This window comes from Lithobates pipiens, unplaced genomic scaffold (assembly GCF_037356315.1).
Source record: "Lithobates pipiens isolate NorthernLeopardFrog02 unplaced genomic scaffold, aLitPip1_a1.2 Scaffold_8, whole genome shotgun sequence".
Taxonomy (NCBI): Eukaryota; Metazoa; Chordata; class Amphibia; order Anura; family Ranidae; genus Lithobates; species Lithobates pipiens.
This window is the reverse complement of record NW_027507903.1, coordinates 408,379,782-408,404,652: the sequence shown is the minus strand read 5'-3', so window position 1 is coordinate 408,404,652 and position 24,871 is coordinate 408,379,782. Positions and strand designations below refer to the sequence as shown.

General features: G+C 43.5%; 1 protein-coding gene across 1 annotated transcript in view; it reads right to left on the bottom strand.

Moving 5' to 3' along the window:
- The window catches only part of ATP10B (ATPase phospholipid transporting 10B (putative)), a 673,184-nt gene that overhangs the window by 166,797 nt on the left and 481,516 nt on the right, over positions 1-24,871 (bottom strand). Inside the window, exons 5-7 of the mRNA XM_077474114.1 lie at positions 21,084-21,141; positions 19,854-20,132; positions 17,773-17,967 (exon numbers count right to left, since the gene is read on the bottom strand). Coding sequence (XP_077330240.1) covers positions 17,773-17,967; positions 19,854-20,116 — 458 coding nt within the window. The 5' untranslated portion in view covers positions 20,117-20,132; positions 21,084-21,141. The remainder of the gene's footprint in view (positions 1-17,772; positions 17,968-19,853; positions 20,133-21,083; positions 21,142-24,871) is intronic.

Sequence of the window (24,871 nt, the reverse complement as noted above, 5' to 3'; positions counted from 1 at the left end):
TGGAGGTTTTATCCTATAGTCTCCTGTCCACAGTCCACACAAGTCTGACTTCTCCCATGACCCCCATCCCGGCGGTGCTCCCAATCTTGACTCCTCTCCAGACTCCCTCAGAGACTGCAGACATGCTACAGGAGATGGACAGAGACTGCAGACTTGAAACAAGAGCTCAATGCAGCCTCACCAGTGCCCATCAAATTCAGCCTCACTGTGCCCACCAATGCAGCCTCACTGTGCCCACCAAATGCAGCTTCACTGTGCCCACCAAATGCTGCCTCACTGTGCCCTTCAAATGCAGCCTCACTGTGCCCTTTAAATGCAGCCTCACTGTGCCCTTCAAATGCAGCCTCACTGTGTCCATCAAATGCAGTCTCACTGTGTCCATCAAATGCAGCCTCACTGTGTCCATCAAATGCAGCTTTACTGTGCCGTGAATGCAGTCTCACTGCACCCATCATTGCAGCCCCTCCTGTGCCCCATGTCCCAGTCTGCAGTCCCTGTCTGTGGGAAGGTGTGTTGTTGATGCTCGGTACAGTACCTTGCATGCCAGCAGGATATCCATGACGGCCAGCAGCAGGCAGGGTCTGTTCTCATTTTGGATGGGGACGGTGCTCCTTCCAGAGGATCTGTCTGCTGTGAGATGGAGTGGTCCCTGGCCACCTGCACCTTCAGCCGTCCTCATTTTCTGGCCCCAGTCAGCCTGCCCTCTGGTCCTGGGGAAGTGGAGAGCACTGAGTGGGAGTTGGAGAGAAGGGGGAGCAAAGAGTACTGGAAGGGTTGGAGAACACATGGGTGGGGGCAAAGAGCGAGGGGGAGTGGAGATCACAGGAGTGGGGAGCGGAGAGCGCTTGGGGGGAACTTGAGAGCACTGGGGGGGCCAACATGAACAGGGGTACAAAGCACGGTAGGCAGAGAGCACTGGGGGGGGGCTAAGAGTGTGGGGTGGTGAAGAGCACTGGGGGGGTACAAAGAGCAGGGGGGAGTGGAGAGCAATGGGGGGATCTTGGGTGCACCAGTGGGGGCCAGAAAGAACAGGGGTGGAAAGCACGGGGGACTGGAGAGCACTATGGGGGGTGGAGAGCACATGGGTGGGCGCAAAATGCAGGGGGAGTGGAGAGTACAGGGGTGGGGAGTGGAGAGTGCTGGGGGGGAGCCAAAACGAACAGGGGTGGAGAGCACGGAGGGTAGAGAGCACTGGGGGGGCTGGAGAGCACCAGGGGGGCAGAAAGAACAGGGGTGGGGAGTAAGGGGGGCTGGAGAGCACTGGGGTGGGGGCTGGAGAGTGATGGGGAGAGCTGAAGAGCACTGGGGGGGGGGGCATTGGGGGGAGTGGAGAGCACTGAGGGGAGAGCACTGGGGGGAAAGAACAGGGGGAGAGAGGAGAGCACTGGGGGGAGAAAGCACTGGGGGAGAGCACTAGGGGGAGTGGAGGGCACGGGGGGGGGGGGGAGAGCACGGGGGGGAACAGGGGCGGAGAGCACTGGGGGGAACGGGGGGGAGAGCACTGGGTAGGGGAACAGGGGGGAGAGCACTGGATAGGGGAACAGGGGGGAGAGCACTGGGGGGGAAAGCAATGGGATGGTGGCTAGAGAAGGATGGGGAGAGCTGGAGAGCAGCAAGAACAGGGGAGGAGAAAACTGGGAGGGCAGGACAGTGTGGTGGTGGAGGAGAGCACTGTGGGGGGGGGCAGGAGAGTGTGGTGGTGGAGGAGAGCACTGGAGGGGGTGGCAGGAGAGTGTGGTGGTGATGGAGACCACTGGGGGGGGCAGGAGAGTGTAGCGGTGGAGGAGAGCACTGGGGGGGGGGGCAGGAGCGTGTGGTGGTGGAGGAGAGCACTGGAGGGGTGGCAGGAGAGTGTGGTGGTGATGGAGACCACTGGGGGGGGCAGGAGAGTGTGGCGGTGGAGGAGAGCACTGGGGGGGGACAGGAGAGTGTGGTGGTGGAGGAGAGCACTGGAGGGGGTGGCAGGAGAGTGTGGTGGTGATGGAGACCACTGGGGGGGCAGGAGAGTGTGGCGGTGGAGGAGAGCACTGGGGGGGGCAGAAGAGTGTGGTGGTGGAGGAGAGCACTGGAGGGGTGGCAGGAGAGTGTGGTGGTGATGGAGACCACTGGGGGGGGCAGGAGAGTGTGGCGGTGGAGGAGAGCACTGGGGGGGGGCAGGAGAGTGTGGTGGTGGAGGAGAGCACTGGAGGGGTGGCAGGAGAGTGTGGTGGTGGAGGAGACCACTGGGGGGGGGGCAGGAGAGTGTGGTGGTGGAGGAGAGCACGGTGGTGGAGGAGAGCATGGGGGGCAGGAGAGTGCGGTGGTGGAGAGCACTGGGGGGGCAGGAGAGTGCGGTGGTGAAGAGCACTGGGGGGGGGGCAGGAGAGTGCGGTGGTGGAGGAGAGCACGGTGGTGGAAGAGAGCATGGGGGGGGCAGGAGAGTGCAGTGGTGGAGAGCACTGGGGGGGCAGGAGAGTGCGGTGGTGGAGGAGAGCACTGGGGGGGGGGGGCAGGAGAGTGCGGTGGTGGAGGAGAGCACTGGGGGGGCAGGAGAGTGCGGTGGTGGAAGAGAAGAGCACTGGGGGGGGGAAGGAGAGTGCGGTGGTGGAAGAGAGCACTGGGGGGGGCAGGAGAGTGCGTGGTGGAAGAGAAGAGCACTGGGGGGGGGGCAGGAGAGTGCGTGGTGGAAGAGAAGAGCACTGGGGGGGGCAGGAGAGTGCGGTGGTGGAAGAGAGCACTGGGGGGGCAGGAGAGTGCAGTGGTGGAGGAGAGCACTGGGGGGCAGGAGAGTGCGTGGTGGAAGAGAAGAGCACTGGGGGGGGCAGGAGAGTGCGGTGGTGGAAGAGAGCACTGGGGGGCAGGAGAGTGCGGTGGTGGAGGAGAGCACTGCAGCCCCCCCTCCTCAATCCTCCTATCCAGGAACTGTAGCACGGATGGACATCTACTCCTCTGGATCACAGCGCTGGATGGCTGTGTTCGGCGGCCGCTCTGTAACACAGTCCCGCCCCCCCCAGACCGGCTCATGTGATAGGCGGAACATGGTTCTCTCTACTATCACACGAGCTGGTCTGGGGGGACGGGACTGTGTTACAGAGCGGCAGCCGAACACAGCCATCCAGCGTTGTAATCCAGAGGAGAGAGTGGACTCAGAAAAAAAAATGCAGCATAGAGGCGGCGGCGGCGGCGGCGGCGGCGGCGGCGGCGGAGGCAGCGGCGGTGGCAACACCTTGGGAATTCCAGGGGGGGGCACTTGACCCCCCTTGCCCCCTGCTGCGGACGCCCATGGTGCTAGCCTTAGTAAATAAATAGGAAGGTATATTATTTTGTTGTTTAAACCTTTTTCTTTTCTTTTTTTTACCTGCATTCAGTTGCTTCCTGGTTTCTGGCCTGGGCAAAAATGATATCAGACATACCAGGAGTCTTCCTGGGCATTTTTCTTCTTTCATCAGGAGAAGACGCTTTCTCGGCTAAGCACATCCTCTTGCCTGCATCCCAGAGCTAAAGGCAAGTGGATTGTAGTAAGCAGGGCTTTTTTTCTCGGAGAATATGTGCAGGATCTCCCCCGTTTGAGTCACCCTTTGTCTCTGCCTCCTACCCACCTCTGACCACCGTCCCTTGATTCCACCCTCTACCCACCTACCAGTACTGCCCCTTTTAGAGAATACAGAACCAAGTATCATTTTGTGGTGCTAAATAATTTGTATGGAACATGTTGATGATAAAAAGAAAAGCAGAAAAATAGATCCCCTGCAGTCAGCAACGATAAAATCCCAGCAATAGATCCCCACACAACAATAGACTCCCCCAACGACAATAGATTCCCTGCAGCAACAGTGAACTACCTACAGCCAAATATCCACCCAAGCAACATTAGACCCCCCCCCCCAGCAGAAACAACAGATCTCCTAGCAGCCAGCCTCAATAGATCCTCCAGCAGCCAGTAAAAATAGACCACTTCCTCAACAGTAGATCCCTTCCAGTAACATAAGACCCCGCAGCAACAATAGATTCCCCATCAGCAACAATAGACCCTCACACAAAATCTGATCCCCACCACTGACAATACATCCCCCAGCAGCCAACATCAATAGATCCTCCAGCACACCCCAAACCCCATGCTATTACATACATTCAGTGCTGGAGGATGTCCCGGAACTGTGTTCCCCATGTTCCCGCTGAAAAAAAGTCCTGGCAGTAAGTAAATACTACATGAAATCATTAACCCTTACTGAAGGTGACCATAGCTAGAAATGCTAGGGGGTGTTTTTCAAAGTGATTTTTTGACAAAATAAAGCATGAAGATATGGGATTGATGGGCAAGTTTGCTTTGAATATTAAAATTGATTTAAATAGCAGTTTCAGTTTGTGGTGCTGAGATACAGTGAAGTTCCACTTTAATTGCTGTCTGAGATTTTGTCAAGGAAATGTTCCTCCACTTTCCCTCCGAGGAACAATGCTGTGACCAGGACAAGAAGTTAGAAAAACCTCTACATGAATGGAGACACTGATAAAAAAACATTCTAGCCTTCCCCTACTATAAAAGGGGGCTTTTTTTGCTGTATGTGTGAACCATGTAGCTCTCTCTATATTTCCTGTCCCAGTGATATTGTATAAGTAAATGTCCAGGTTGGGCTACAGATTGCAGGTAATACAGAGGAAGGTAATACACTGAAATTGACCGTAAACACCCATATACATTAGCCTTTTTTTGTTTTATTGCTTTTTTTGACTTTCAGGTTGCAGTAACGAAAATACTTCTATGGTAGTTGTGATTATACAGAGAGATTTAGAGTCTCTGTGAAACATTCAATCACCGGGGCACACGATTGTGTGAAATAATAAAACATAACTACTACTCTTAGTGTACGGTTTCTGGCCGACAACTATATACAGAAAACAGTCCCAAGAGTAGCTACGGCAATCTACGTTTGAGGTAAATATCCAGCTGGTCACCTACAAAGAAATCCATATACTTCCATAACTAGTATTGAGGCACTCATGGGTCTAGCAGAGGAGGTAGATCAAAAACAGCAGCGCTTTTATTGTCAACGTTTTGATGAAGCTCAGGTCCTGAGAAAGATGGACCGAGTGTAGTACATTGATTTGAACACAGCTTGATCGAAACGTTGACAATAAAAACACTGCTGTTTTGATCTACCTCCTCTGCAGGACCGTGAGTGCCTCTTCACAAATTTTTCTAACTATATTCAGTATAGAAATAAAGTATATATTGTTTTTTCGTTGCTAAAATTCTTGATTTGAGAATTGATTCTTCAAGTATATATGTGCCTTTCAGTTTAAGCACTTACACAATAATAGGCACTTTCACCCCCTTCCTGCCCAGGCCAATTTTCAGCTTTCAGAGCTGCCGCACTTTGAATGACAATTGCGTGGTCATGCAACACTGTACCCAAAACTAAATGTTTATATATTTTTTGAGACAGATAGTGCTTTCTTCTGGTGGTATTTAATCATAACTGGATGACTGCACTGATGGGCACTAATAGGTGGCAGTGATAGGCCACACAGATGGCACTGATGGGTATCACTGGTTGGCACTACTGAAGGGGCTGGACTGATATCAGTGCAGATGTCCCCACTGAGAAAAGCTGCTTATTGGCTCTCCTCTCCTCACGTGTGGTCAGTGCAAGGAGAGGAATGCCGATAACCGGTATTTTTTATTTACACTGTGATCAGCTGTGATTGGACACGGCTCTTTAGCATGATCGGAGATGCAATGTATCCGAGAGACACACAGCACCACTGATCGATGCACGAGTGGCCCATCATGAAGGACGTCATATAATGTCTAGTCAGAACGGTTAAGTCACTGCCCGGCCATCAATCCACTATAGGCCAAGCAGAAGGAAGGTGATAAAGTGAAACAAATAATTTGCATTAGATGTGTAGTGTGCAGTAGAGTTGGTAAAGTCAGTTATACAATGAGATTGTGTTTTGTTTTTCCAAATATTTCACACCACGCTAAACCATTTGTATTAACTTTTAGATTATCTTTTGTAGGTGAGTATCTGAAATATGCATATACCAAGTTAAGGTAATCAGGTTGAAAAAAAAAAAAAAAAAAAAAGGCGGGGATGGGTGCAGATCAACTTTAATAAATTAATCTGAAACGTGTCGTTTTAACTGACAATTGCACGGGCGTTCGACGTTGTACTCAAAAAAGTCCTTTTTTTCTCCACAAATAGAGCTTTCTCTTGGTGATATTTGATCACCTCTGCGTTTATTATTTTTTGCGCTATAAACAAAAAAAGAGCGACAATTTTGTAAAAAAAGCAATATTTTTTTACTTTTGCTATAATAAATATGCCCAAAAAATATTAAAAAAAACGAATTTCTTCCTCAGTTTAGGTCAATATGTATTCTTCTACATATTTTTGGTAAAAAAATAAATAAATAGCAATAAGCATATATTGATTCGGCATGTTTATTGATATTTTTTTTTTTATTAGTAATGGCGGCAATCTGCAATTTTTATTGTGATTGCGACATTACAGTGGACAGATCAGACACTTTTGACACCATTTTGGGACCAGTGACATTTATACAGCGATCAGTGCTATAAAAATCCACTGATTACTGTGTAAATGTCACTGGCAGGGAAGGGGTTAAACTCTAGGGGGCGATCACGGGGTTACGTTTGTTCCCTCAGCATGTTCTAACTATTGGGGGGATGGGCTCACTAGAACATGACAGAGATCACTGTTCCAGATCAATGGGAGCAGTAGATCCCTGTCATGTTGCTAACAGAACAGGGAAATGGCTTGATTACATAGGCACCTCCCCGTTCTGCCTCTCTGTGCCACGATTGCGGGCCACCGGCCGATGGCGGAGTGACGTACGGGTACGTAGTTTTGCGCACCCATGCCACTTTGCCGACATATATTGGTGAAACACACCAACACTGCTAAAGAAAAAAAAATCCTTCTGCCTACTGTTAAGCTAGAGGTTAAGTTGACTTTTCTGGTTGCCAATTATTCTGCAACAATAAAAGTAGAGTTGGGGATGTCTGATATACACAAAGGAATGCATGCTGTTTGTATGTCACTATGCATGTGCCTGTTAGCTTGACAAGTTTAAGAAAGAATAAAAATATTCCTAATACACATGTTCCTGGAAATGGCTGTTAGGTAAGTGGGTGCTGTAGCGACCACCTGCTGGACCCCAAGGACAACATAGAACAAAATATATAATAAATAATTTAACTAGTGCAGTGGTCCAAAAAACTATAGACAGTGCTAAATAACTTATGTCACCTTATTTTTCCGACTTCCCATAGTCTTGGGAATGTCCTGGTGTAATGTCATAGTCCTCCACACACTCGTTTTGTATGTGTTAATCGATCTTCATTAGTTTGTTATTATTTAGACTGGAATATCTTTTCAGTCTTGCGTATTACCCTATTATCTGTGATTTTACATTTGTTTGCGGTGGTTTGTATTCAAGTCCTCCCTGTTGACTATTATGCTAACAACATGTTGCACTTTTGTATTTGCATATAATACTTCCTAATAAACATTTTTTTACCTGTTAAAAATAAAACACAGGTTACCAAAAAATAGCAATATTGTTCAACCTAGAATGTATAAGTGACAGTGGATAAAAATAATAATAACAAAAAAAAAAAAAAATATCAACAACTTTGTGATGTGTAGTGAAAAGCATTCATATAGACAATAACCCCATAGTGATCACACACAGCGATGAATTTCCACTTCACATGCTTTGTGCACTTATAAATACATTTCAGATTCTTCAATGTGTAAAACATTCTTCTCTGTGTGAACCTCCACTAACAAGTGCTCTAGTGAATAAACCCCCATCTTCATGGTTGGAATCTTATATCATAAGGAGGTCATAAGTGCATATACAGTATGTGATATCCTTTATACCAGCATATATCTACTCTCCCATCAACACTCATCCCCACGAGATGCATGTATTCTCAAACACAGAAAAAAAAGACTCCATAGTGCTCTCCGTTGTGATCATTTATGAAACTATAAATGAACAGAACACTCACATGTAAAATGTATTAGCTCAGAAAAAGTTCAAACAAAATCCCTGATCTCCAGGGCTGTAACCTGTCCTGATCTCCCTACAGCCGGAGATCAGCAGCCTCAGAGAGCTTCGAACAACATGGTAACATCATGGACCCCTCCCCTACTTGACTGGTTGCATCCTGATTGGACTTCCTCAGAGGTAGGTAGTCCTAAAGTGTACCATGCTACATATACACATGCTCCCTAGTGATTACCATGGATGTCCTTAACCACTTAAGCCCCGGACCATTTGGCTGGCCAAAGACCAGAGCACTTTGTGCGATTCAGCACTAAGCCACTTTAACTGACAATTGCGCGGTCATGCGACGAGGCTCCCAAACAAAATTGACATCCCTTTTTCCCCACAAATAGATATTTCTTTTGGTGGAATTTGATCAGCTCTGCGGTTTTTATTTTTTGCGCTATAAACAAAAAAATGCGTAAATTTTGGAAAAAACGCATTATTTTTTATTTTTTGCTATAATAAATATCCCCAAAAAATATATAAAAAAATACATTTTTTCCCCTCAGTTTAGGCCGATATGTATTCTTCTACATATTTTTGGTAAAAAAAAAAAAAAAATCACAATAAGCATTTATTGATTGGGTTGCGCAAAAGTTATAGCGTCTACAAAATAGGGGTTCGTTTTATGGCATTTTTATGAAAAAAAAAATTTTTTTTACTAGTAATGGCGGCGATCTGCAATTTTTATCGTGACTGCAACATTATGGCGGACACATTGGATAATTTTGACACATTTTTGAGACCATTATAGCACGATCGTTGCTATAAAATTGCACTGATTACTGTAAAAATGACACTGGAAGTGGATGGGGTTAACCACTTGCTGGCTAGGAAGGGGTTAAGTGTGTCCTAGGTGATTCTAACTGTTAGGGGGCATGGCTATGAGTGACACATCACTGATCACCGCTCCCGATCACAGAGAGCTGTGATCAGTGACAGTGTCACTAGGCAGAATGGGGAAATGCTTGTTTACATTGGCATCTCCCCGTTCTTCCTCTCCGTGAGGTTATCACAGGTATCCCTGTGGACATCAAGTCTGTGGGACCCGTGATCCTACTCACGGAGCTCGCGGGGGGCGTGCACGTGATGGCATGGTGGCAAATTCAAAGGGACGTACAGGTACGCCCATTTGCGCAGCCGTGCCATTCAGTCGACATAAATGTACAGGCGGTTGTCACCAAGCGGTTAAAGAAGAACTCCATGGATGGGCACAGCTCTTTCATATTCTTGACTGTAGGGTTGCAGCAGTGGCACACAGTCTATAATTTTTTGGAAAGCTGCACTAGTTAAATTATTTATTATTTATTTTGCATGTGAATCACATTTATTGCAGCTTTTTGTAGGTATTTATTAGGCCGCGTACACACGCGGGGACTGTTCGCCCAACTTTGTCCGCTGAACAGTGTTTCGGCGGACAGTCCGCCCGTGTGTGGGCTTTCAGCGGACAGTTTCAGCGAACAGTTTGCTGAACAAGGTTTTTCGGAATTTCCGAAAAACTGTCCGCTGAAACTTGGTTTCAGCGAACAGTCCCCTCGTGTGTAGGCTTGTTCGTCAAACTAAGTTGCGCGCATGCTCAGAAAGGATTTACACGCCGAAAGTTGTAATGCAGTGTATAGGACGTTGTATTTTCCGTCCCGTCGTACGTGCCGTTCACGTCATCGCGCACGGTTTCAGCAAACTCTTCGTTCGTCGTGTGTGGGCAAGTCCGTCCATGCTAATTTTGAGCGGACTGTTTGCTGAAACTGTTTGACGGACAAAGTTGAGCGAACAGTCCCCGCGTGTGTACGCGGCCTAAGTATTGGCAGCACAGGTTTGTTACCATATTACAGAACAAAGATATGTCACACGAGACATCTTCATTACATGCATGACAAAGGGGACCTGCATGGCCCTGAAACATAATCGTTTTTTCAAGGTGATGCATTTAATAAAACTTTGGACCCTTTTTAGAAACCCTTGGTGTGCTGGTAGGCAGACAAGACATGCAACAGTCCCATCATTCTGGCTGCAGTCTCATTAATCAGACAGTACAGTACTTTTATCCAGTTCAGGTTTGGAATGTAAGGAGGAAAATCTGATTGGTTACATTCAGAACATAAATCCACATAAAAGTCAGCACTTTTAAGAACTGCAATTCATTTTTCTTACTGAATTTAGCCTTTGATTGGTTTTATTGAGCAGCATGATAGAATGTGAATATTTTATTTCCGGTATATCTGTGGCTTTCATGTGGATTTGTGCTACTAAAGGAGGAATGGTTCCAATACACCCAGTGGAGTAGCGTCAGTGTCGCATGCGTAGCTGTCTTTTTTTTTAATATACCATACATAGACTGCTCTTCTCTAGACATATACTGTAGAAAAATGAGGCCATATGTATATATAAATAACCTGCACTCAGACCACTTAATTACATTCAAAAGCCGCAAACACAATTTGCTGGTCACAAACATATGTAAAAAATATTTTGACCACTTCGATTTAGATGGTCAACTCCATTTGGTAAGAGGCTGTGTGTTCTTCTGTTGGAGGTGGAGGACTTTTCCCTGGGTTACATCCCTATTCACCTTATCAAGCACTGTTTGTGGATAAGGAATGGACTTTACATTTACTGTGGTGTTATTTTATTAACCACTTGACTTCCGGAAGATTTACCCCCTTCATGACCATTTTTTGCGATACGACACTGCGTTACTTTAACTGACAATTGCGCAGTCGTGTGACGCTGTACCCAAATATTTATTTTTTTCCCCCATGAATAGAGCTTCCTTTTGGTGGTATTTGATTACCCCTGTGGTTTTTATTTTTTTGCGCTATAAACAAAAAAAAGTTTTGAAAAAAAGTCAGACAATTTTGAAAAAAAAAAAACGATATTTTTTACTTTCTGATATAAAGCATAGCCAATAAAAAAAGTAAAAAAAAAATAAAATAAAAATCTAATTTCTTCATTAATTTAGGCCAATATGTATTCTGCTACATATTCTTTCTGACAATGCGAATAAAAATCTTGTGATACAAGTACTAATGCAAAGAACTGAACTTGAGAACACTTACTAATGTTGGCAAATGTTATCACAGCAACCTATAGATTATTAATTAAAAAGTGGTATCCTAAAGGGCAAAATTAAGGAGTTAAAGTAAAACTCTAGCCAAAACTTCTCTTTAGTTGTGGTTGTAGCTAGAAAGGATTGTAACCTCTTTTTTTTCCACTTTTTATGAGCTCAGTGAGCTATAAGCAGAAGGCATCACCCCAAAGCAGGCACAGACAGCAATTAAAAACTGACAAGGCATCAAATTTTTCCCCACTCAATCCAAAACGAATTTGAAAAAAACGTTTTGCTGGAGTTCCACTTTAAACAAAGCTGTCAAATAAGATTTTTATAAATAAGTTGAAGTATGAAATAAAATAAAACAAAAATATAGTGGAGCCCTTTCTACATAGGCACCAAAATATCTGATGATCTCAGTATTAATGTGCACAGTGCAGCATACATGCCTGTCATTATCACTTTTACAGTCTATTTCCTGCCATTATTTGCAGACTTGATTATGAAAACCCAATCAGATTGTGAATATATATTTTTAGTATACTTTCAAAGCAAAGAAATTACTGCAAGGACAAGTGATTATCTTAATGACAGTTGTTCAGTACCAAAAAGGCTCTGTTAATGTGATAACTGGCACATGTCCCAAATATAAAGTATTTCCTTTTTACGGTTATTGATTACGGACAAGAGAGCCTCCTGTGATTGTAATTTTATCTAGCAGAAAGGTAAAGTCTTGTATCAGTTTTATGGATTTTATACTTAAAATTCCAGGTGATGCTGGTCTCTTCTCTAGCCCTTAAAAATGGTTCCATGCTGCTATGTCAGCTGAGGCTCAGTATCACTGTGGGCAAATCAACTATAAATATATATTACATTCAAAAGTACAACCAGTTCTAGTGCATGTTGGTGAGCCGAATAGCCAAATATCTCCATGGGCAAGAAATCACTGCTGTGGTTCCTTGCTCTGAGCCGCGTTACAAAAGTAAATATACTCTTTCAGGTGAAAATAAAGTCAAAACTTTTTTTCAGTTTTTAATAAAGTACAAAAGGGTTAAAAACACTCATCATGGTTATTTTATGGTGACTCAGCTAGGCAGGTTTTCCCCTATTTCCTGTCCTGTGGACACAACAGACACTGAGAGGAAACTTTTATTCAAATTGAATGGAATTCCCATCTTAGAAAGTTCTCACAAGAATAGGAGTCCCAATTGGTGGATTTTACCAAATTTTCTGCTCTAGGGTAAAATGCTGGATTTCCCTTCATGTTCTGGTCATCAGGGAAAATAATGAGATCACATCCTACTAAAGGAGACACAGACATAAATAAAAACTGGACAAAGTCTAATTCTGCACCACTAAATCCAAAACAAAAAAAATAAATCCTTTACATACTGTACACTGTATTTAACCACTTTCAGACCGGACCAATTTGCTGGTCAAAGACCAGACCACTTTTTGCGATTCGGCACTGCGTCGCTTTAACTGACAATTGCGCGGTCGTGCGACGTGGCTCCCAAACAAAATTGACGTCCTTTTTTTCCCATAAATAGAGCTTTCTTTTGGTGGTATTTGATCACCCCTGCGGTTTTTTTTTTTTGCGCTATAAACAAAAATAGAGCGACAATTTTGAAAAAAAACACATTATTTTTTACTTTTTGTTATAATAAATATCCCCCAAAAATATATAAAAAAACATTTTTTTCCCTCAGTTTAGGTCGATACGTATTCTTCTACATATTTTTGGTAAAAAAAATCGCAATAAGCGATTATTGATTGGTTTGCGCAAAAGTTATAGCGTTTACAAAATAGGGATAGTTTTATAGCATTTTTATTAATAATTTTTTATTATTTTTTTTTACTAGTAATGGCGGCGATCAGCGATTTCTATTGTGACTGCGACATTGTAGGGGACCCATCAGACATTTTTGACACATTTTTGGGACCATTGTCATTTATACAGTAATCACTGCTATATAAATGCAGTGATTCCTGTGTAAATGACACTGGCAGTGAAGGGGTTAACCAGTGGGTGGCAGTGTAGGGGTTAAGTGTTCCTAGGGGTGTGTTACTAACTGTGGGGGGGTTGGGCTTTCATTTAGTGAACACTGATCTCTGCTCCAATCACATAGAGCAGAGATCAGCGTCACTAGTTGCTAGGGAGAATGGAGAAATGCTGTTTACTCGGCATTTCCTCCATTCGGCCGCTCCGTGAGACGATCGCGGGGATGCCCGCGGCGATCGAGTCCGCGGGTCCCGCGACCGGACTCATGGGGGTCCCGACCAGCGCGGGAGCGCGCCGCCGGCGGCGCGCTCCCGATGGCAGGGCGGCATTGAATATTGGACGTACCTGTATGCCAATATGCCTGCCCGTGCCATTCTGTCGACGTACATCGTCGTGCGCTGGTCGGGAAGTGGTTAAAGCTACGACTTTATAACCAAAGCCTTTTTCCCTAAGTTTTGGATTTCTAGATGGGTCAATTTAACCTTTTTATTTATCTTGGTGACCACCAGGGATGTGCTCAGTGTTCGACTCAAACGCATGTTCGACTCGAACACGGACCGTTCGCCTGTTCGGTGAATTCAGAACTGTGTGGACCGTTCGCACCATATTCGTATGGCTCATGATTGGCCAAGCATGCACTGTGACCCAGCATGCCTGGCCAATCACAGCGCCGGCAGTGAGGAGAGCCATAATTGGCCACAGGCAGGATGCCTGTGGCCACTTATAGCTCAGAGGGGTTTAGTACACGCCCCCCACTCTATAAGGTCGCCAGCGTGGCAGCCTTGTGTAGTGTGTTGGCGTGCAGGGAAAGAGCAAGATAGGCAGGGACAGTGTATTTTTGCTTGGGAACCTAGCACTGTTAAAGTGCGTATTGTGTGCCTCCTGCACAGTATACACCTGAAGCTACCCCTTATTGCTGTTGTTGTTCTGTTTCTGTAACACAGGCATCTGCAGCATTTACAGTGGGTGTTGTGTGCCTCCTGTACAGTATACACCTGAAGCTACCCCTTATTGCCGGTGTTGTTCTGTTTCCGTAATACAGGCATACTCTAGACACCCCCCAGGCTCGATATATAAAGGAATATTTCACTTTTTTTTCACTTTAATCGTCATTAAAATCACTGCTCCCGAAAAAACTGCCATTTAAAAAAAAATGTTTGCATTGATCCATGTCCCCTGGGGCAGGAGCCAGGTCCCCAAACCCTTTTTTAGGACAATATCTTGAATATTAGCCTTTAAAATTAGCACTTTTGATTCAAACGTTTGAGTCCCATAGACGTTAATGGGGTTCTAAAGTTCATACGAATTTTAGGTCCGTTCGAAGGTTCTGGTGCGAACCGAACTGGGGGGTGTTCGGCTCATCCCTAGTGACCACTGTCAATGTAACAAGAGAAGAGGAAATCTTACAAACAGGGATACGTAATGACCCCTTTTTGAGGACACTTACCTCAAAACGTGTTGCCTAAAGCAAAGCAATTCACAATTGTATAGAAATGTGGCTGTACCTACTTTCAAGTTCAGAAAGTAACTTCACTTCCTGAACCACTAAAGTGCTATAAAGGGTCTAAGCAGAGAAGTGGACACAAAGAGATCCAGCATTATGACATGAGCCAAAATATAAGTAACAACACCTCCATTACCACACATTCCAACAAAAAAAAGGCATTTTATGTATAAAGTACATATAAATGATATATAAAATAAAATACATGTAATTATTTACACACACACCAAAATTTATAATATAATGAGAAAATAATATATTAAATAATAAATACTATATAAAATAACATTTTAAATGATAGAAATGAAAATGGAATTGACAACGATAGGACCCTTAAGCAAATATTTTGTTGCACAACCTTTAGAGGCTATCACTGCAAACAAGCAATTTCTGTAGCTTTCAATCAGAATTCTGCACCTGCCTTGAGGTAGTTTGGGTCACTGGTCTTGAGCAAACACCTCCAGCTTAGAGAAGGATACCTTCTCTAGACAATGTCAGTTCTTTCCATGGATGTTTGGGCAAGGGTTCATAGAATGCCACTTCAGAACAGACCAATGCTTTGTTTTTAGCGATTTTCGCTTTTAGCTGTGTACTGTTGGAGGATCCCTGACCCATGAAGGGGATAGAGCTTTCTGGCACTAAGTGGGCAGTACATTTCACTTTAGAATTCTTTAGAATTTAGAGTCCTAAGATTTCATTGTGTCCTGCACAGATTTAGGGTTAGGTCTTCCCTGCAGATTAGGCAAAACACCCCTAAAACATAATGGAACCTTTTACACTAGGTATGGTGTTCTTTACTTTGAATGGTTAATTTTTTTCAAGTGTGACCCTAGAGCTTGTGACTTTCCAGAAAGCTTCCGTTTTGTCATCTGTCTAAAGGACATCCTCCTAGAAGCTTTGTGGATCGTTTATGCATTTTAGAAAATTCTAGCCTGGTTTTTTATGTTTTTATTTCGGAAGTGGAGTTATCCATGGTCTTCTTCCTTTGAGCCCCTGACTGATAGTACGATCAGACACTGATGTACATGCTGAGCCTTGGAGTTCACCATGTACAGCATGTCTTTGGAAGTTTTGCTTGGCTTTTTGTCTACTATTCAAACTATCCTGTTTCATCTGGGGTTGATTTACCTTTTGTGGTCAAATCGAGGGAGGTTGGCTACACTTGTAAGGACCTTAAACTTCTTAATAATATTTGCAACTACAGTCACAGGAGCATCAAGCTGCTTGAAGATGGTTTTAAAGCCTTTTAACTATGACATGCTGGGTTAAGAACTTTCTTTCTGATTTCTTAAGACAATGTACTACTTTTTGCACCAAGCCTCATGATCCTGCTGTACCATGCAATTTGGTACCCGAAAATGCACTGCACCTGCATGATGCATTTGGGATGCCATTAATTGTGATTCAAAAAGTGCCACTCTATTAAAAGCAATATGCATTACAATGACATAAATTCAAATAAATATTGTGTAAGTGCTTAAAAAATAATAAATAGTCCAAAGAATCCAAAAGGTGAAAGGGATAGTCCACGAACAATAAATGTGAAATCAAATAGTCCCAAAAAAATCAGAAAGGGAAAACCCTTTTTCTTGCACAGTTAAGGTACCTCAAAACACCACGAGTGTTCCACCACCTTATGTGCAACATAACTCTTACCAGAGCTTGTGATGTTAAAATGGTCCCTACTAGCAAAGGAATAACTCCTCTGAGTAATCCACTATATCTTCAAAGGTGTCTCACCGATGGACATAAAGTGTTCAACAATAACATAATGAGTTTGTGGATGAAAACTATTAATATGTTAATTTCATCAAATGCCAAAAGGGACCTAATGTCACCAAGCCAGACCACAGATACTCAGATCAATGCACAAGATGTGGAACAGCCATGGGATCCAATGTCACCTGGGCAGACACAAGTGCATTCTTGAATATAGTTAAAGAACTGTACATTATTTTCAATGTAGCCATTTGATGAAAATAGCATATTAATAATCAGCATAAATATTTTTTTTATCAAATGCTGAAAGGGATCAAATGTCAAGTAGCCAGAATGCAGACACTTCATCAATGCACAGGAATGATGCACAGCCACAGGATCCAATGTCACCCAGGCAAACACAAGTGTATTGTTATATATATATATATATATATATATATATATATATATATATATATATATATATATATAATCTCACACACACACACATATAAATAACCTAAACACAAACGTGCATGGTGGTCAGCTTCAAAACATAGCTTTAACAAGTCCAAAGTGCACTTATATGCTTCTTGCCCATTTTATTTCTCCACAGGACAAAATTGACAACAAAGTCAAACCCTGCAGGGGTTTTTAGAGCACAGAATGGCAACAAAACCTTTGTCCTTATGGCTGCATAATGGACTGTTTGGCCAGTGCCCAGTCTCAGCCTGTTCATATCAGACTGAATCACACACGCCCACCAGCTTCTATTACAGCACTTTGTTAATCGGGTGTGTCTGCATATGAATCCCCTTTCTATTGCTATACAGGAGCCAACCTGTGCAGACACAAGAGTCTGGTTGACAAATACATTCCACCCCTGACTATGCCCTAGTATATATGTGAGTGTGTATATTTTTAGTGACAGACAGCCCTAGGGCATAGTCAGGGGTGGAGTATAAGTTTAATTTGCTATTCGACTTGGGAACAAGCTGCCTGTTGAATTTTATAGTCATTAGCAGCAATCAGTGTGTGTAGCTGGTCGGGAAGGCTCTCAGTGACCCCTACTACTGCCAGAACACAATAGCACTGCTAGAGGGATTCCCCTATCAACGATGACTGTAAGAAATTTAACTGTCTATGGGTTGCTTTCTGGGTACAAAACTGTGTTTTTAGAACAGGGTAATGAAATATGCTATTGACTTGGCAAAATATGTGTGACTTGAGCTGTCTACAGAACATTTTTGAAATGAATGGGGCAACATATCCTAATAGCCACATTACATGTGAACAGTCTCTGACAGTCTAATGTCACTTTCAAGCAGTTTAGAACTGTTTTTTCTTTTTTTCTATTTTTTTTTACATGTGAGCAAATGCCAACAGACTTTTGTACAAATGAGGGAGATCACATTAAAAAAAAAAATCTAATTGTAATGACAACATTGTACAACTTACTTATTATATATAGTCGTTCTTTGCAAATTTATCTTCCTATCATTACGGTATCTTTTGTAGTCTTCAACGCCATCTTTAATGGCAATAACCAGGAGAACTATGACCAACGGCACCATGGTTATCTCTTTATGAAACACTTCAATTACTGGAATCCAATTCAAGATCGCAAGAAGCAGAAAATACAAGTTTGCGGACCTGTAAAAGAAAAAAAACAGTTACCAGTTGCTATTTTTAAACATGCAGATAAAACTGTTCCATGTTTACCAATGTGATCCTTTTAAAATTATAGTGGCATAGCATAATGAAAAATCTGACCTGCCTGTAAAGGGCTCTTGCTTTATTCTAGCGTGATTTGCCAGATTTACAAGAGTGTCCCAGCTGAGTCTGTTTTGCAAGCTAGTGAAGTGCTGGAGGAAGAAAAAGTGTGTATATAGCTGTATATAGGAAGAGTTCTCCCTAAAGTCAAGCGGGCATTTCATAATAACCATAATCCCCATCCAGGTTTTATCCCCTCAATAAAATATAGAAAATAAAGTGCTGGACTGTTTTCTGACTCAAGTTTGCCCGTGTAAATTTGGTGTGCCTGGCTGGTCAGGGTGGGGGATCCCAGTTCACTTGTGGCTCCTTAGGGGTGCACTACAACAGTAATTGACATATAACATGGTTAGCCTCTACTAGTTCAGTTTACAGGGCAGTCATCAACAACTGCACATGGTTCACTAGCACCATATTATATTTTTAAGCCTTTGCAGAATGCACACAGGTGTAGTAAAAAAAAAAAAAAAAAAAAAAATCTCTGCAATCTAGCAGTTTGATTGAGAATGTAGACTTTTTTTCTGTGTTTATTATTTAATCAGATAAAGATAAAATAAAATATATAAATACATTTTTAAAAATTAAAAACTTTAGCAAAATAAAACTGAAGTAGACCCAAAACCATTACAGTTTACTTTTGAAGGGGTCCGTAATTTCAGCTAAACTGCTCTGTTTACACAGAGACCAGGCACATCATCCTCCTCTTTCCATTTTGGCCTTTAACCACTTAAGGATTGGGCCTATTTTTCAGACTTTGTGTTTAAAATCTAAAATTAAGTTAAAATCTGTTTGTTTGTTTTTTGCTGGAAAAAAAAAAACTTAGAAACCCCAAACATTTTATATATATATATATATATATATATATATATATATATATATATATATATATATATATATATATATATATATATATATATATATATTTATATATATATATATATTTTTTTTTTCAGACACCCTAGAGCAGTGATCAACTTTTTTTGGCACCAGGGACCAGCTGCATGGAAGAAAATTGTGCCAAGGATCGGGGGTCACGCATGGATAAATGATATTTCACGGGCAATGGCTGGTGTTAGCGGTTCAATCATCACGGCACCATGCTTGATATGGTGTCAGGGTGATTGAAGCGCATTATTTCTATTATTACATTATAGTGATAAATTAAATAGTTCAACTCACCATAATGCAGACACTCTTGTGCCTATAGCCTCATAACACTGCTGCCTCTGACTGGATTGAAAATTTGGAGTGAGATTTTGTGATGTCCCTACTGTGCTGTTCACAGGTTTCCTTAATGGGGTTTCTCACACGAGGAAAAAAAATCACTCTGCCAAGATGGCCACCCATCACAGTGCAGAACAAAACATGGTAAGCTGGTAACGGGGAAAAGATCAGCTGCAGGGAGACATATGCAATATTAGTGACTAGTCCTTTGTTTGCCTCTTTTGGGCACAGCTTTCAGAGTTAAACGCGAAGTACAGTCAACGTTTTTTTTGGCTGTACTCCTCCTATGGATCACAGGAGTGACACCCGTGACCCATTTTTAGCAGACAGCAGGCTGAAGTCCACTGTTGGCTGACGTCACAGAGCTGGTCCAGGCTTGGGCAAGATTGCGACAATGGAGTCGGGATCCGTCCACTTGCCTGGACCAACTAAGAGCCTGAGCAGGTGGCTCCCGCTCCCTCCACAGCGGCGTTAGATCACTCGGTTTTCAGTGTTAGAGCTGACGGGAGACAGATGCAGCATCATACTTTTCAATTTCTTACCTGTAAAACTGCTCAAATAGGTTTTTAGGCAGAAAGGTTAAAATGGTGTATTTTGTTGTTCGGATTTTGTTTCCAGTATAAAATCTGGAAACTCTTTTGCGGTCGCTTTCCAATTTCTTATTATTGGCAAAGACTACTCGTTGCTTATTCAGATTGTATGTTGGAGTCTTCTTCCTGGATGTCAGAAGAGGAGTTCTCTCCAAGGGGCATGTTGAAGAATCTTTTTGTAAAACTTGCCTCCACCGATAGAAGCTTGAATCCATTGGTAAAAGCACTGACCTGTATAAGACAGAACAAAAAGTCAGTATTTCTTTTTTTACATAGGATAATAATCAGTGAATACAGTGTAACTAACTATACTTCCTATTTGCTGGTAGATAAGTTGCATAACTGCATAGAATAATGGAAATTTTCAATGCATATATAAAATTAAAGCAGACCTTTATTACCATAATCTAATTTTCCTCACTGCAGCCCTCCACTAGCACTATTTGAAAAGGCTTTTTTCCATTTTTTTAAATGCTTGTCTTCCCCCTAAATCCATTTGCACCTACATGAGAATGATGTATCCCTGCTCTTGCAAGCTCCTGGAAGATACCCATTACCTATCCCAGAAAGCAGTTGGAGCAACGACACACAGTGACTAGAGGGCAGACCTAGGGTACATCATTCAGGGTGGCTTTCCAAACCCAGAAGAAAGGGCCAGCTCCCGATAATGTAGAAAGGCCACATTTGAAACCTTTTGGATGGGGGCGGGTATCTGGATTTGACAGGTGCCCACGCCCACTTCTGGCTGAGTTCGCCAAGCTGAAGTGAGCATAAAGTTCGGCCCCATCCTCCTTCTACCTGCAGCCAGCCCATTAACAGAGCGCAGAGTGATTCGCGCCTGTGCAGTAGTAAACCAGCTGTGAATCACACAAGGCTTTACTGCCGGCTTCCTGTAGCTGAGATGATGGTGCCAAGAATCCTGGTGAGGACACCACTGGGTGCCTGGACAGGTAGGTGCCCTAATAGTAAGAGTCAGCAGCTACAGTATTTGTAGCTGCTGACTTTTCATTTTTTGGAGGGGAAAAAGCATGATTGTGATGATTGTTAAAGAGTGCATTTCACATCCTGCCTTGTAAAATATCAGCAGGACAGGAATCAAGGTTCTAACCCTTCTCAACTGTATCCACATCTAACAAAAAAAGTTTTGCCTGGACATACACTCACTCCATCTACAGCACATACCTCACAGTTATTGAGTTGAAGTTATAATGTCTTTAAAAGCTGTAAAGTCAATCTCCACCTACAGTAAAACAAAATAAAATTATTAATTATTTTTTTTCTAGACTTATTATTATTATTATTTTCTAGAATTATACAACAAATTATACAAAATTATAAAACTATAAAAAATTAGGAGATAATAACGGATCCTATGATGCCAGGAGCAGCATTACTGATTTACTTTCCTTTGAAAGATTTCAAAATCATGCTGGCCATACACTATACAATCTAATTGTAAAAAGGAATTTTGACTTACCTGTTCCATATCTTGGCATACACTACAGACACAGCCAAAGGATTCATAGACTTATACCTTCAGGTAGTTAAACACTGGCAAATATTTTGAGGATACACCACCTGAATACCTCCCTTATAACTCTACCCCACTCAGCCCTCTGTTTTTTAGCAAGCAATGCAGAGAAAGCAAGGAGAGAAAGTGTGGCCTGTGTTCTGTAGTGTACTCCAAGGCATGGAATTTACAGGTGAATCAAAATTCCTTTTAACTTAAAATAGAACTTTATTCATAACAACTTGATAAAATATAATGTTCTTTAGCAAAGAACAAACATTCTACATGAATAATTATGCCACCAAAATTAGTGTGTGCATTGCTTCTGTTGCTTCTTGCTGAAGGCTAACATTTTGCTAAAGCCCCAGCTGTAAATCATAAAGCGGAACTAATCCCATCAAATTACCAGTTTCAAAAAACAGTTTGGTTTGTTTGGATACTCAACCAAACTGCCAAACCATCAAATGGCTGGTGCCCTAACTGATCACATGTGCAGCACCATGGCAGTTACAGGTCAATCAGCCTTCTTGGTTGGTCAGCAGACCGTCCTGTACAAACTCAGCAGTGCCTAAAAATGCCTATATAATCTGTGGCCAGCTTAGAATGCTCCAGGCTGATCATATGATCTCCCCAGCAACTAGCATCCCAGGAGAGGAGAGAGCAGCAACAATAAAATGTAAAAGGCCTAGGTGGTATTGCCACCCATAGGCTTACTATGGGACAGCATTTCCTGGCTGTCCCTCCTCTTTCCTGAAGCTGACTTCTGGGAGCTTATCATGTGACCGAATCCTATCACCCTGAGAATAGGTAAGTATAAGCATCTTCCCTTTATAGGGTAGTTTGCATAGGAGTTAGAAGGTGGGTGGGAGCTATTTTAGGCTTAGTTAGTTCTAGTCCAGACTTCTATTTTAAGTCCATTAGTTGTCAGAGGAATTGTGACATGGATGCAGTAAATTCTACTTTTGTCAGGTACACTGCTTGATGCATGCTTGAGCTAGTGTTAGAATTTAATGCAGAGACCAATGTTCAAATTGGCTCCTGCTCTGGTGCAAGGAAAGCATCATAACTCTGAGTATGAGTTTTGATTGGGTCTTTAGTAGAGCGAGCATTCACCTGTGGTTTAGCCTTGGCTTCCCTTCACCTGGTTTCCACAATAGCTACAGGTGAAGTTATTCACCTGTATAGGCTGAGTGCGCTGATGGGGAGCCAGTCGACTGATGGCTTTCAAGCATGCTCATCTGACAGAAGCTGGCTAAAGAGCTGGCTTCTGTCAGAAGGAGTGCCTTACACATGGGCCCTGGACTTGTATAGCACCCTGCAGATGACTACAAGTGGTGCCTGTGCAGGGTCCAGTGCTCAAAGCAACATTACAGGCCATCCTCACACAATGTTGGGTATGGGTACAGCTCCAAATGTTTTAGTAAGTTGCACTGATCATAATGCACCGCTTCTATTTTTGATATTAGAAGATAGTGAATGAGATGACTGAAGAGTTGAAGAATCTCAAAAAAAGAGGTCTACCACCTTAAGACACATGCAAAAGACTAAGGACTCACAGAGTGGGGGTAGGGTTATAGGGAAGGCACCGAAAGGGTGTGTACTCAAAATTTTTGCCAGTGTCCAATCACCTGAAGATACGAGCCCATAACCCAGGGTCTATAAATATTTTGCCAGTGTCTTGTACTGTATAATACAGATATTTCTGTACAATCTCCTTGGGCTTACAATGACCAATTAATAGCATACCTCCCAACTTTTTGAGATGGGAACAAGGGATACCTATTATAAATCTAATCTAAAGCTTGGGCCTCAGTTACTTGGGCACCATCTACACTAAATCGTTGGAGGAATGCTGCTTTTTTACAGCTCAATTATTGTTTTCTTCTAATAAAACAAATAAACCAAATCTTCTTTAACCGCTTCCTGCCCGCCCTATAGCCGAATGCCGGCCTTCGGGCGGGCGGCTTCCCGTGCCTGGCCGTCCCTGGACGGCCTGGTGTTTACTTCCGCAATGCGCGCCGCCGCGGGCGCGCATCGCGGAAGTTCTGTGTTTGCCGTGTCCCCCGGGGACAGGCAAACACAGATCGCTGTAAACGGCCAATCACAGCGGCCGTTTACAGCGTGATCGGCGTGTCCAATGGGAGATGATCTCATATGTAAACATATGAGATCATCTCTCAGCGCCGCTCTCCCTCCTCACACAGACAGCGTGTGAGAGGGGAGAGAAGAACGGCTGCAGCAGCCGTCAGTGTAAAAAAGTAAAAAAAAAAAAAAAAAAGTAAAAAAAAAGTTTAATAAAAAGTGCCATCCTCCCCCAGAGCCATCCTCCCCCAGTGCCCCCCCCCCAGTGCCATCCTGCCCCAGTGCCATCCTGCCCCAGTGCCATCCTGCCCCAGTGCCATCCGCCCCAGTGCCATCCGCCCCAGTGCCATCCTGCCCCAGTGCCATCCGCCCCAGTGCCATCCGCCCCAGTGCCATCCACCCCAGTGCAATCCACCCCACCCCAGTGCCACCTGCCCGCAGTGCTATCTGTCCCCAGTGCCACATGTTGTCAGTGCCATTTGTCCCCAGTGCCATCTGTCATCAGTGCCACGTATAAGTGGCATCTGTCATCAGTGCCACGTGTTATTAGTGCCACATAGTGCCATCTGTCATCAGTGCCACGTATTAGTGCCATCTGTCATCAGTGCCACGTATCAGTGCCATTTGTCATCAGTGCCACCTGTCAGTGTCACGTGCCATCTGTTGTCAGTGTCACGTGTCATCAATGCCACTTATCAGTGCCATCTGTCATCAGTGTCACGTGTCATTGGTGCCACGTATTAGTGCCATCTGTCACCGGTGGCACGTATTAGTGCCACGTATTAGTGCCACATGTCATCAGTGCCACGTATTAGTGCCACGTATTAGTGCCACGTGTCATCAGTGCCACATATTAGTGCCACGTGTCATCAGTGCCACGTATTAGTGCCACGTGTCATCAGTGCCACGTATTAGTGCCACGTGTCATCAGTGCCACATATTAGTGTCATCTGTCATCAGTGCCACGTGTCATCAGTGCCACGTATAAGTGTCATCATTGCCACGTATCAGTGCCATCTGTCATCAGTGTCACGTGTCATTGTCCTGGTATTTCAAAAGTGTAATAAGTAGTCAACAAGTTAGATGTGTAATTTATGCTCCTAGAACACGTGATGGCGCTCCCTGCATGTTGGGCCTCTCTATGTGGCCAGGCTGCGAAAAAGTCCCACACATGTGGTATTGTAATACTCAGGAGGAGTAGCAGAATTTTTTGGGGGGTGTCATTTGTGGTATACACATGCCACGTGAGAGAAATAACCTATTACAATGACAATTTTGTGGAGAAAAATAAAGAAAATGAAAAATCTTCATTTTGCAAAGAATTGTGGGAAAAAAATGACAACATCAAAAAGCTCACCATGCCTCTTACTAAATACCT